Below are 15,018 nucleotides of genomic sequence, written 5' to 3' on the forward strand. Positions count from 1 at the left end.
ACGTTCACGTATAACGCCACTTGGGAAGAGAACAAGAAAGCTTGCCCTCGTGGAGGAAGTCGCAGTGACCCTAGCACTGCTTGCAGAGTTTTCAGACTTAAACTCCTGGAACTTCTCCGAGACCTACGCAGCGGATCAATGTTCGGACGGTCTGTCTACATCGTCTACGTCATCGAGATGCAAATGAGGGGTCTTCCTCACGCCCACATTGTTTTCAAGATTGACGGCGACGGACCAGTTCAGGCGTCCGAAATTGACTCCATCATCCGCGCGGATATTCCCTCGGAAGAAGAGGCCGGAGGCCGACTGAGGAAGTTGGTCCTAAAACACATGATTCACGGTCCATGTGGTAATGATCACAGGACTGACTTCCTCTGTTGGGACTCTGCAAAGGGTTACTGCACCAAATTCTTCCCCAAGCCCTGCTGTGAAACCACCCACGTCGACGAGAGGGGATTCGTCCAGTACCGACGTGATTACACCAATCAGGGGACAATTGTATCACGCAATAAGAACATTATCGTACATGACGGTTGGGTTGTGCCTTATAATCCCGCACTGATGTTGAAATACGAGGCCCACATCAATTTGGAGCTGGCGTCTACTCGCCGCGTGATTAAGTACCTCTTCAAATATCTTATGAAGGGAGGATCTCTCCAGAACGTCACAGTTACTCCCTTCAGTAAGCAAGATGATGAGGTGCAGCATTACGTGACGAAGAGAATGGTGGGTGCCAGTGACGCGTGCTGGCGCTTATTAAACTTTCCAGTATCAGAATCTGAGCCGGCTGTTGAATGTCTTCCCGTCCATCTGGAAGGCAAGCAGTCCGTCCTGTTTAGACCTGGCCAACTGGCAGAGGCAGCCGCTAGGAACAGCTCCAAACTCACCATCTACTTTGACCGGCCTCGTATTTCACTGTTTGACGACGTGACATATCAGGGTTTCTATGAAAAGTTTGTGGTTCATGTCAAGCGCCCAAAAACTGCGGAGATATACGAGCACCCAGACGGCGTCCATTATATCACTGCCCGACAGCGTGGGGAGAAGGTGTGCAGACTGTTTTGGGTCTCTCCGAGCAGGACAGAACAGTACTACCTGCGTATCCTGCTTATGACTGTATCTTGCCGTGGTTATGCCGACCTCCTGTCCCGCGGTGGACCCAACTGCCGCACTTTTCAAGGGGTCGCGCGGCATCTTGGCTTGGTGCAAGACGAACAGGAGTACCACTACGCACTGCGCGAGGCCGCCACTTTCATGACTGGCCCGAGACTTCGTTCTTTCTTTGTGATCCTCTGCAACATGGGGGCTCCTGCAGCTCTCCTGTGGGATGCTTTCCGTGATTCTATCTGCGAGGACCACATAGAGCGTAATCCTCTCGATGTTGAACTGGTCTACAAGCTAAGTCTCATCGAGATTGATCGTAGTCTCCGTCGGCAGGGCTCTTGCGTCGCAGATCACGGCCTCCCCGATGTACACGATGACACGACGGAGTTGGGCAGAGAACTGCTCTTACACGGCGAAAATCAACAGAGAGCGTTTGTGGAGGAGTGGGTGCCAAAGCTCTCTGAAGACCAACACCGTGTATTTGAGTACGTTACCTCCGTTCTCAATGCCCCAGCCAGCGGAACGTCGTCGAAAATCATTTTCCTTGACGGTCCGGGTGGCTACGGAAAGACCACTCTTATTCGTGTCATTCTCGCATACGTGAGAGGTTGTCGTCAGGTTGCACTGGCAGTCGCCAGCTCTGGAATCGCCGCGGGTAACATGCCTGGTGGGACTACAGCTCACAGCATGTTCCGGTTGCCGCTCGACTTCGGTGACGGCACCGACTTTTGGAACATTACCAACGGCTCCCAGCGAGCAGAGCTCATCAGAGCCGCAAGGCTTATTGTCTTCGATGAGGCACCGATGGCACATCGGTTCGTTTTCGAGGTTCTCGACAGATCCCTGCGAGACCTCATGCGTTCCAGTGAGCTATTCGGTGGTAAAATCTTCCTCTGCTGTGGTGACTTCCGCCAGATCGCACCCGTCGTCGTGAACGCTCGAACGCCATCTGATATTGTTTGCGTTTCACTTCGGGCCTCCCATCTCTGGCAGCACTTCAAAATCTTTGCCCTGACCACAGCTCACCGAACTAGTAGTTCCACGGCCTATTCAGATTTCCTTCTCGGGGTAGGCAACGGTACTGTTAGTTCGACAACTTTCTTGGAGGGACGGAACGAACAAAGTCTAATTCCGTTGCTCGGAATTAGACAAGTGACGTCTTTGACTGATTTGGTCGATTCCGTCTTTCCTGCGAACGTCCTACTCGACTCTGATCTGTGTTCGCGACGCGCAATCCTCTCGACTCTGATAGTGAACGTCAAGGAGATCAACGACCACATCTTGAACTCCCTTGACGGTCATCTGTACGAGCTGAGGAGCGCCGACACAGTGGACAGAGAAAACGACGATGGCCTGGATGTCGACGTACAACTCCTGAACACGGCTACTGGCAAGGGCGTACCAGACCATGTTCTGCGGCTGAAGATCGGCTCTGTTTGCCTTATTATGAGGAATCTCAACATCGCTGAAGGACTCGTCAACGGCACTAAAGTCATCGTAATCGGCATCACCAACCGGCTGATTACAGTGAGACTTCCCGGACAGACGCAACCTATCGGAATTCCCCAAATTACGTTTACGTTCGCGTTTGTCGAGGGTTCGCCGTTACGTGTTCGTCGACGTCAGTTCCCACTGATGTTGGCCTATTGCATGACCGGACACAAAAGCCAAGGTCAGACAATAGATTCAGTCGGTGTTGATTTACGGACCGATTGCTTCACGCACGGGCAACTGTACGTCTTGCTCAGTAGGGTCAGACATCCCGACCATATTGTCGTTCTCGTCCATCCCGAACGTGTCCGAGATGGAATCGCATACGCAAAGAACATCGTGTATGGCGATCTCCTTCTCTAAACCGGACTTGACACCAGCAGTAGGCTAGGGGATCTGCTTCATCAAAACTCCCCGTCGTGACTTGACAACACCGGCAGTTGTACATAGGGGGCCTGCCTTACCAAAAGTCCCCGTTGTTGTACATATTTCCTTTTAGTTATTTTTTTTTTAGAAATAAGTCGTTGTTTTGTGTGTTTAGTATTCTAGTTTGACAATACGATAGCGGGCCTGACTTGTCAAAAGTCCCCGTTGTTGTATATTTTTTCTTTTTTTAGTAGTTAGTTTAGTTTTTGTATATATTTCCTTTGAGTAGTTAGTAAAGTTTACTAACTTTTCCATTTGTAAATATTTGTAAATATGGTTCCGACGTTTCCTGGCCTCCTCGTGGCGGAACTGGATATGCCATAAAGTTGATGGCTAACCGACAGGGAAACAAACACTACTTCATCTATTTTAATAAATATATACATCTATTTTAATAAATATATACATGAATATCTACTATAATCTATTTACTTCATATAATACTTTACTATTATCAACTTATTAACTTTTCAATCTACATCAATCTACTTATCTTAAACAAAAGTTTACTAACTTGTATATTTTTTAAATAATTGCAAATATGGTTCCGACGTTTCCTGGCCTCCTCGTGGCGGAACTGGATATGCCAAAAAGTTTATGGCTAACCGACAGGGAAACAAACATTACTTAATCTATTTTCATAAATATATACATGAATATCTACTACAGTCTATTTACTTCATATAACACTTTACTATTATCAACTTATTAACTTATCAATCAACATCAATGTACTTATCTTATACAGAAGTTTACTAACTTGTACATTTTTAAATAATTGCAAATAGGGTTCCGACGTTTCCTGGCCTCCGATCTACTACAATCTATTTACTTCATATAATACTTAACTATTATCAACTTATTAACTTATCAATCTCCTCTTATATATTCATGAAATCGTTATTACTTTAATGTCGATTTTCACTATAACGAACCCTACTCTTCTTATATTTGTACTTCGCTCGACCAACAACTCAGTTGTTTAAATACTTAACTAACATACTCTCTTACCGCAACTTTAAAAATGATTTTTTTGTGAGGTGTTCCTTAAGGTCGAGCTCGAAGTTAACTTATATAACTTAATATTGACGGTTTCACTTCTTGCTTTGTTACAACTTAACTCTAATCTACTAACGACGACTAACAGCTAGCTGGATTAGCTGTATACTAATGACGACTAACAGCTAGGGGGCCTGGGGGCGGAGCCCCCAGCGAGCCAAAGGCGAGTCCTGTTATGTAATCAGTCTGATAAAGTGGAATCATTTACACAGACCAAGTACAAACTCAGAACAAAAAGGGCATTTTAAGTAATTTTGTTTTCATCGTTAGAAACTTCAAACATAATTTAGATGGGATAGCCACCAGCAAGGAAGCCATTGTGTCCTCCTGAGCAACTCCATCTAGTACAGGGTGGCTGAAAAGTCCCTTTACAAAAAAGATAATTTAATTAGTGTTCTAGGGCCGAAGCGGTGGTAGGGGAAGGGAGAATAAGGCTTCATTCTCTCCCCCTACTGTTCCCTCACCACTCATGTACTAATATTTGCTGATCAGTCAAGTTTATAACAACAGTGTCCTACATACTGCATTATTGTGTAAAGAGACTTTTCTTCCACCCTGTATATATGACTTAAGAGGATAGCAGGCTTACCTAAATGGGGAAGAGTCCACCCTGGAATAAGTAACACTAATCCCTTACACTATACATAAAAATACTAATTAGAATATTTCATTGTCATCAAAAGCATTGTAACCAGGAATGGTCTGAGTTAGGCAGAGAATGTCATTAGAAGTCCCTGGGCTATCTTCTCCCAAACACTGGGTTTAAATGCAGTCAGTGACTAAAATATTTTAATCTTTTGAGTATATTGTAAAATGAATATCTTGTGCCATGGTGAACCTTAAACCATGGGAAAGCCTGTTATCCTAATAACAATCTTAATCTCTAGTCCTAGTGTCTTATGTCATATCCTTGGTTCAACAGCAATCAGAGAGGGAGAAGGCAGAAAGGATGGCCGCCAGCAAGGAGGTTACAATTCCTCAGGCTAACTCCATCTGGCAAACTGCCAGTCAGAGTCTGTCTTGGTCAGAGCCGACCTCGTCCGTGTGGGGGGGACCGATGCCTAACAACTGTAAGTAGTCTGACAACACAGTATACTTGTAGAGGTTTCCTACAATACATACAGTACAACCTAATAAAGTTGGCACTTCCAGAACTGTGGCCAATCTGAGATAACAAAAATACATGTTAGCTGGAGAAAGAGTAGAAAATTAAAAGGGAAATTGAATCCTATAAATAATTGTTTTGTTATACATATAAATACATTGTTAAACTATTTATCCAACAATGACAACTCACTGCACAGACATACAGCGCTTAAATTGGTTATATCAGTACTTGTGAATTGTTGTGAAAGAGCTTCATCTTATCGGGTTCGACTGTGGAACTTCTCAGGGTTCTGTTCTATCTAGTGTGAATGAGTTTATGGTGAAATTATACAAATTATTTTAAATTGCTAAGATTAGACTTAAGACTTTACTAAGGAATGAGCTGTTCACAGTCATCCCTATCAGTAATTCCTTTTGTTTTATTTTTTTTATTGTGCTTATTTTGATTTTGTTAACTTAACAGAATGTTTTGAATAGCTAACAAATAATATAGAATTGTAGAATTAATTGGGGGATAGCAGCTAGCTTATGTTTTGTACATCGTTTTTGTGAGTAAACTAGTGAGAAGTGGCAACAGCCATTTTGTGAACTCTCTTTCTCTACGGGGACGAAATGTTGTGTGTTTTTGTGTCTTCTTTGTGTTCTGTGTGTTCTATAGCCTACCTGTATTTCTTCTTAGGTAAGCTAGCTGCTATCCTTTTATTCTACGATTTAAAATCCTTCCTTAGAACCTTTTCTTGAACAAAACTAACAAATTGTTGTTCAGCTGCGAGCGGTGCTGGTGCCCGGTTTTTCGACGATGATCGCAACAAAGCTGCGGCCAAGCCCCAGCCACAGACCAAGCCTCAAGCCAAACCACAGACCAAGACCAAGGCCAAGAAAGAGGAGGCTGTGGTCAAACAACTGTTTGAGAAACACATCCCTAAGGATGCCAAGGCCGAAGAGTTTAACAAGTGGTGCAACCAAGCTCTACATGAAGTGCTTAAAGGGGAGTGTGATGGTAAGTTGAAAAGTCAACATGTCATCATCACCCACTATTTGTTGGAATACCATATATCCGTCAGTACGATGATATATAAATTTGATATATAAATGTATAGTAATAAATAAGCTCTTAATAATTAATGTCTATTGCTATTTAATTTTTTCCAAGCCTCTGAAAGATTTCTTGATTCACAGGGATAAGCAGAATTTTTAGGGAAAAATGAAATGCACTTTGATTCAACTACCTTTTTAGTAGGGGTTGACTGATCTCGGAATTTTAGATAAAAATACATTCTCAAGCTTCAGAACAAGATTACAATTAATTCAGCCTTTCCTGGGGATGGGATTTGTTCTGAGCCTCAGCGATATCACATTAAGATGTAATTTAATTTTTGCTTTAGAGAATCAACTTTTAAACAGTATTAGGTTTGAAAAAGTGTTATGTTTTATGAGCCTTGAAGGACTTTTGATTACGGTAAAGCTATAAAAAGAAAATCCATGATTTCTTTAACAAAGACATTTTCCCGCAGTTCCCACTATAATAGACTTCTTGTGGACATTGGAGTCACAAGATGACATCGTGGAGTTCTGCCAGGTTTATTTGAAGGAAGCGAGCATGGCGTTGCAATTTGCTTCCAAGTACATGAACCGGCGCAGACGGCTGCTCAACAACAGCTCTCAGTCTGAGATGCGCCAGGAGACCGCTCCCTCCTCGGCGCAGCCTTCCAATAATAACTTCCAAGAAGTCAAGGTTTGCAGTTTTGTAAATATATATTTATTTGAAACGAATTCTTGTGATTTGTTAACTAACAGACACCATAATATCACAAATCGGTTTGTGTCCATGGTTTTAGATCCATCACTCAGTTTCTTAGTACAATGCCTTAATGTGTGTTCATTCTTGCATCGCCCAATGGTCCATCTTGTGAAGTAGTTAAAGCTGATATGAACGAGGGAATTTCAATCTATGAAAATTTTGTTGCCGTCTAAAAAGTAAAAACATAAATCACCCCAAAAACTCCACTAAGATTATTCCAGTTTTCTAAGCTGTTGGTAAATTGAAAATATTAATAGACCTTACAATAAACCTTAACAGCCCCTGTGGTTGTTTCTTTTTTTCAATTTGCAAAGAGATGTGAGAAACTTAGGGTAACAAAACTACATTTAGGTCTAGTACTGGTATGGGACTTCTTGTGAGAAACTTACGGTAACAAAACAACATGTAGGTCTACTACTGGTATGGGACTTCTTGTGAGAAACTTACGGTAACAAATACTATTATTTCACTAGGTAAATAATATTGCTAATAATGAATTACCAAGGTTATTGAGAACTAAAAAGTGAGTAACAATTTGATTTATTGTACAGTATTAATGAATTATACAATCGATTTTACCTGACAATTGCTTGTTATGTTTATGTAATACTGAATGACCTTGAGTGCTACAATCAATTTGAAGTCTTTTGTTTGAGAATGTCAAATGGATTTATCAAAAGGGAAGATGCGGTGCGGTTACACACTGATCGCGAACGTGTCAATGGAAGAGTGATATTTAATTTAATGTTTGAGATGACCAGTACCAAGCAAATCCTGTTCGTTGGCCAACGAATTAAAAACGAAGGTCGAGTCTCGCAGTCCAACTGATTAAACAATATTGTGCTTAATCGTAGTAGTATATATTTGAATGTTGCATATTATTTTATGGCTAATTTGGTACTTTGGCGGTTCATCTATTTATAAACTGTCACAACCTCCGATAACACCTCCGTATCTAGTCGAACCAGCTACCTGCTCCCACCTTTGATATTACTTAATTTCCCCCAAATAAAATACTGACTGTGGCACTCTTAAATGTATTATCCCTTAATACTCAATAATGAAATCCAATAACGACTCTGTAATAAATTCCAATACTATAAAAATCTTATAAAGTAACTCTGAATTACCCTACAAAAACATTTTCATCTATTCATCTTTAATACTATTAGATTATCACAGCTTAATAAATAATACAGATTGTTACGCTATAAATGGATATAAAAATCACCAAATTGAGCTCGATCCTGGAAACATGTGCTTATATAACATGAACTAACAAAATATAACAGGAAAAATTTACCACATGTGCGACTCACTGAATTCTAATATATAACAATAAATAACACAAATTACTTTCAATTTTGGACGTCCACAAAAACACTGACACAAATACAGGGATAGGGATGGGGAATTGTAACTAGACGGTTTTCCGATAAAAACACGATCGATTTGAACTCGTGTGACGAACGTGAAATTTTCAAATGGCGGATTGTGTTGATCGGTAAAAACGAACTTTTAACACATGTTTTGCAAAAAAACTGATTCTATTTTCCACTCGCGTTGCAATTATATCCCTTCAATATATAGGCTAAACGATTTTAAGAAAATAAAGATTGTCCGACCAACACCGCAAAATGAATTTAATTTGCACGATCCGAAACTTTACTGACTAGCTACGCTACAAGGGAGGCACGGGATAGACAGACAGACTCGTTGCTGGCGGCTGGGTTCTTACCCCTTCCACTTGTGTGGTTAGATAGAATTGTGGGTATCTGATCAGCTGACTATTTGTTGCGTCTGCTACACGTTAATTTGTTGTTTTATACGACGAATCGGTACAAAACGTGTAAACCTACATCTCTTCGAACCAGTTTGCGAACCATCATGATCCAACTATGGGAACGGGAGTTTGTGGGGTAAAAATTTGGTTTTCCCATTTTTACCCTAAAAACATAATTTTTTGCAATTTATTTCCAAACTATTTAGTAGAGCTTGAAAAACAAATATTTTAGTATATTGAAGCGTTGTTATGTGCCTAATAGTTACGAAGAAAATTTAAAAAAATGGTAAATTTAAAACTCCCATGATATTCTTAATTAATGTTATTTATATTGGAAACAAATGTGACAATTTAAAGGAAATATTTCAGTGGAAATCCAACCAGACAAATATAAATTCGCTTAGTCTGCAGGTTTGCTGCAGCGGTTGAATTTTTTTATAAAACAACCCAAATTACAAGTTCCCTTCAGAAGATCACATAGTGTTATCTCTGTTTTCCTTACTTCATTGTAGATCAGATGCATTGTTGCCTAGTCTTCTATGATGTTTAGGGTTCTGTAAATACACATAGTGTTTTTGCAATGTATTGTAGAAGAATATGAAGAGTAAATCATTGGTTTTATCCCAAGAACGGTTTGAAATTATGTTTCCAGGTGTGATTGACCTTATAATAATCAACTATTTATAGACTTGTCAACCATTTAAGGAAGGGGGATCTGATGAAAACAAAACTCGTAGACCTAACACACAGACCACAACACTTAATACTTAACCTTTCCATAACATATCTGCTAGAAGTAAATTATACCTGTGCACAATTTCCTATTCAATTTTTATATGCTTCATGGAGAGTTTTTTGACTAATTTAAGTTTTTTACAGGGCAAAAACAAGAAGGTGAAGAAGACCAAGATGACCAAGGTTGACAGTCGCATTCTCGGGTTCAACGTCACGGCCGCCCCCGATCGCATCAACGTCGGCGACCGTGACTACGGAGAGAATATTTAGTGAGAGGACGAGAGAATATTCAGACTAATGGTGCGTTTAGTTAAATTTAAAATGTTTTTATTCAGTAATACCAATATCATAAACTAACCAACACAAGTAGACTATTGTAAATTTTAGAGCTCACTTTTTGTGCCTACTTCATGTCCTGTGACTCTGATCGCTGTCGACGATATTTTGTTTTTATTACTTAAGGATTAATTTAATGATTTGTGCTTTACTGTTTAAGTTATATAACTAGAGGATGAGTTATTGTTTATGATTAGATAGTTTTATTTGGTTAAACAATGTTTTTAAAGAATGAAATAACAAGAAACAAATTTTAAACTAAACACTACATCTACAGTGGCACTGGAGGGAACTAACAATAAAATTGTCCTCAGCTGATGCATAAGGCTGGTCCATAAGGTGATGTACAATGCCCCAAGATGGGTGTTAATTTTGTTTGTTCCTATCTCGAGTTTTACTACGAGTTAACAAAACGTGCAAATTTTTAGGCGAACTCGTTATTTCTCTATTGAACAATTAAGTTCCCTATCCTTTAGTTCCTTGTTCAAAATGGGTAGCCAATTGGCCTGATTTCAACCGAAGACTGACTGATTGGTTGGTCTGCTAATTTAATGTATGAGGCTTCAATGAGGTTACGCTTGAAAAAATGAGGTTCCTTATGGGCAATTTTTGCCTCTTCAAAATTCGTATGATGATTTCCAGACCAGCAATGATGCGCGATCTTAGATTTTTCCACTAAACCTTTTTTGGTGTTTTCTCTGTGTTCTTTGATTCTAATGTTCAACGGTCTTTTTGTCTCGCCATAGTAAGGCCTGGAACAATCATTACAATTTATTATGTAAACACAGTTTTTAGTATCCTGAGTGTCATTTTTGGGTTTTGTTTTGACGAGACTCTGCCTAAGTGTGTTTTGTGTCCTAAACGCTGTTTCCTAGCAACCCTTCTGAATTTTTCCGACAGCCCTGACACACACGGGATTGACATGTGGACGAGCTTTTCCTTGCGATTTTGTGAAGGTTCACGCGTAGCCCTATCTTTCTTGCATTTGTTTATAATGGATCGAGGGTATCCGTTACTAGCCAAATCCTGTTCTACTTTCTTTATTTCATCCTCTAACTCATCCTGATTGGAGCAAATGCTCTTAGCCCTGTCAAACAGAGAGAAAGCAACCCCCTCCTTGACAGAAATTTGGTGGTTTTTTTTTATAACAGGAATAAATAAATTATGAGACAATACTTCTTTTTCAGATGGAAGAAAAATACAAATACAGGAATGAAGTTGAAGAAACAACTGATACAAACAAAATAAACCAATCTTCCTGAAGAAAGGCATATATTTGTTTTTTTAACAAATATTTTGTAACTAAAAACAAGTAAAGATAAGATATATTTGTTGACTCTTTGTTTTGTTTTATATATAGTATAAAAAGAACGAGTGTTTGTAGTCGCCATTGTGCATGATGGCGGCTGTTGTACACGCGTGCCTGTTGGAAAATAAATTATTCATACATAATTCATATTTTCTACTTTAGTTCCTATCCTCTTGTTGCCACAACCAGTCCTGTTGTTTTAATCACCCTCTCCTCTACTGTGTTGTCAAAAATAACTATTTGCCAGTGCCACCCTATCATGCATAATATTGTTCCTTTGATCTATCATCTATCTTGTCTTCCAGTCGTCCTATTGGTCATCACCATAATTTTGCTGTTCCTCCTGTCCTCATATTTGTTTCACCTAATATTCCTGTTGTTTAAAATTATACAGTTTATTCCACTCCAATCCTACTCTCCCATTTTATCTACTTTTGATTCTCATACTTTTTCTTCTAATTATTAAACCTAAATCTGTTGTTGAATCATGCTTGAAATTGTATTTGTGACGCTTCTCAATTGACTATGTTAGAACTCACCATGTGCTACAAGGTCAAGTTCAATTTTTTATAAATCAGTTCAATTAAAGTTGCAATTGTTAATGTCTTGGATGATAAGTAGGATTAAAATTAAAGATTAAGACAATAAGTTAACTATTTAATTTTAACATACGTTAACCGTTTAAGATACTATTATAAATTCTGATTTTTTGAAAAGAAAGGGATAGAACCTCACGGGTCAGGTGTAGGGTTAGCACTTTAAATAATGTCATTTGCAACCACTAAAATCTGTCTAGGTAACCATTATAGTATGAAGTTTTTTTGTTTGAAAAAAAAACGAATTAATTTAAACTACATTTGGAGCTTTCGTGAACATTAACTTAGGTAACCGTTTAACGGCAGACAAACTTGTATTTCTGATAGTGTAGGACCGAAAAAAATTGTGTTCCTAAAAAAGTATGTAAATGAAAAAAAATAGTTATTGAGCATTTTTAAGCAGTTAAATCTCGGACCACTTCTAGCTTTACATGCAGTACTCTTATGTAATCAGGAAAGTCTTGGAATGAATCCTGTTTCTATTTAGATTAATAAAATAAAACAAAAAATACTAAAACAAAAATAATAAAGGAAAAATAAAATACTATATATCATTACGAGTACTAAACGTGGCATTTTCTGGTGCACACTCAAATTTCATGTGCAAACAGGAACACCTAAATGAGGCAAAGCCGAGCATGTGAGAGTATTTCCATGTTCGAGGCGAAGCCGAAGCTGGTAATAATTTGAGCAAGTGCCAGAAATTCACTTTTGGTATATCTAGACGCAAAAATAGGTACAGTAGAATCCCTCCAACTATGACGAGACATGGTCAAAAGGTCGGATATCGGGAGGATTGGTCTTGGCGACACTGGTCATCTTCTCCCGCAATCACGGCAAAAGCTGTGAAAATGTCTTGCAGTCTCTGTGACGCAGGTTTTTGTCTGCCGTGATTACTGCAACTTGCACCGTTACATAATTTTGCAAATAAATATACAAGCTTAAAACACAGCAAAAACAACTAACATACATATTTATGTTCTAATTTGTATTGTTAAACAGTAAAAACAGCTGATTTCAATAATAGAAATTAGTTGTGTATAATCAGCTGATCGAGATTCCCTTGCTTTGAATTAGAGCTTGGGAAGCAATTTATTTCTTTGATATAAGCTGTTATCGAAAATAGCTACCTTCCTTATTGGGGTGTTGATAAAGTATATTAAGCATTGATCACCTCTAATAATGACTGCACAGGTAAGTTGCCAAATGCAAGACAGCACAAAAATTGTTGTCTACAAAATCAAAGTTAAGTAGTTTTGTTTAAGAGTTTTCTCAAAGTTATTGATGTTAGAAGTCCCTACCGGTACACTAAGTTTTGCTATTGAATAACACCTTACTGTTATTTTACGATAACGAATGTTTAATTTGAAACAATAAAAACTGATGACCCAACCCAGGTCAGTCAATGTTCAGATGACTGTTATCTTGCATTTAAAAAGTAATCAGTCGCAAACAATCAGTAAACCAATTGGTTGCACAAATAGGGTTGCTTATTTAAGATCAGAACCATGTAATACAACTCAATTTAATGTTTAAAGTTTAAACCTATTCCCACTTAAATGTGTTGACAAAAATGTATGGGTAGGTACATGAAATTTAAGTAAGTTAATCAAATATGTGCCACAATTTTAATACATGAATTAACTCTAACATATAAGTTGCCATGTTTGGAATGGTTTCAGTACAGTAAACAGACCTGGTAGCATATTAAATATTTCCCTAGTCTGTTTACTAAAGACATTCCATAGTTATCAGTATGTTAGCATTGACTCATTCATTAAAATGATGTGGCAAAAACAGGCATCATCAGTTTTTCGTAGTTAACCGGTCTCCCCCCACTAGGCGCAGCCTACTTTCATACATGACCAGTTTCGAATGCGCCACTTCCCAAATACCCACCGTTCGCGCCGTCCGTACTGCTCCAGTGTTCGCGTTATCGCTAAAAGTGAGGTTATGTTATGTTAGCCACTATCAGCTGGTGACATTCCCGCGACCTCCAAACAGGTGTTTTTATTGTTGATCAGGTGTTCGGTTCAGTTGCGCCGGTAGTGTGTGTAGTGCAACATGTTATGTGCGCGTTCCCGTTAAAATTTAAAGGATGACGTCGCTATTTAAGGATACATTTTCGGTGAGTTTATAGTCATTTATTTATTTCGTACTTTACTAGTTATCATGGCGATGATTTAAAATTATTATAATTTTTGTGTGTGTGTTGAAACAGTTAATTTTACTTTTGTTTAGACTACGGTTGATGAATTGCACTGTCAACAAGTAGAGAAGACATTGATAATCATTGCCAAGTTATTATTTTAATGGGTTTATTTGGTTAGTTAATATAAGAAAAATGTGAACAATCTCTTTATAAAATTATTTCAGTCTTGACAATTGAATGTTCGTGCCCATATGTGGTACCTATTAAAATACATAAGTATCCATTCTATGTAATTATGGCTTGTGGTAATTTTTTTTTAAATTTGACTGAGTGAGTTTTTTAGTAGCAACAACAACAAATAAGCAAATGTAATATGATTAAAGTTCATGAAACTGGAATAGCAAATATTTTTTCCAGTTACACGACCGTTAAAGTCACCACCCTATCGCATGAATGAAATCGTGTGTACTCTATTGACAGAATTTCCATGTTGTACCTGCACTACAGTACTAGTACTGTACAAAGTTACTTAAATTGTATAACACGAATACAGGAGTTTGATTTGATTTTTAACTCCCGCTAGTTTACTTAGCTTGAAACACCCGCAGTTGTCCACCTATATACCTATCACACACAAAAAATCTGCCTAAAGAGAAAAACTAAACATTACCCTTTCACAAGTCTTTTTTCTTTGATTGCCGAAATCCTTTGAAAACAGTGGATCCATTAATAACAAATACTCCTTTAAAGAAACTCTAATACAAAGTCACTTAGTTTTAAGTATTCTTTTATTTTTTTCTAGCTCCAGCACATGATAAAATAAGTTTTGACGCCACACATCGTTCAAAATATCGATTCAAATCTTGGGGGGTTGAAATAAAATAATTGTGGCAAAGCCTTTAATTGAACAAATGAGTGTTTCATTCAGCGAGGGACTGTCTGCTCTATGATTAGTGCAAGATGTCCCAATTTCACTCACACCACAGTTTTGCCAACAATTACCGTGATAGTGCGGTCTGTCTGTGCCTGGGTGACACAATTCGCTGAACTGGTAGTTCAAGACGGTTTTAAAACGTTTATGTTCGGGCAAATTGTTACGTAGGCCAAGGGTAACGAAAA

The 15,018-nt window shown here is 38.6% G+C and overlaps 1 protein-coding gene across 1 annotated transcript in view; it reads left to right on the top strand.

Annotated features, from left to right (window-relative positions):
- Positions 1–11,294, top strand: part of LOC128991885 (GRB10-interacting GYF protein 2) — a 49,536-nt gene extending 38,242 nt beyond the window's left edge. The window contains exons 22-26 of the mRNA XM_054415142.1: positions 5,003–5,150; positions 5,954–6,187; positions 6,702–6,922; positions 9,651–9,806; positions 11,030–11,294. Coding sequence (XP_054271117.1) covers positions 5,003–5,150; positions 5,954–6,187; positions 6,702–6,922; positions 9,651–9,776 — 729 coding nt within the window. The 3' untranslated portion in view covers positions 9,777–9,806; positions 11,030–11,294. The remainder of the gene's footprint in view (positions 1–5,002; positions 5,151–5,953; positions 6,188–6,701; positions 6,923–9,650; positions 9,807–11,029) is intronic.
- Positions 11,295–15,018: the final 3,724 nt, after the last annotated feature.

This window comes from Macrosteles quadrilineatus, unplaced genomic scaffold (genome assembly GCF_028750875.1).
Source record: "Macrosteles quadrilineatus isolate MER2022 unplaced genomic scaffold, UCM_ALF_1.0 Scaffold_4__1_contigs__length_99947679, whole genome shotgun sequence".
NCBI lineage: Eukaryota > Metazoa > Arthropoda > Insecta > Hemiptera > Cicadellidae > Macrosteles > Macrosteles quadrilineatus.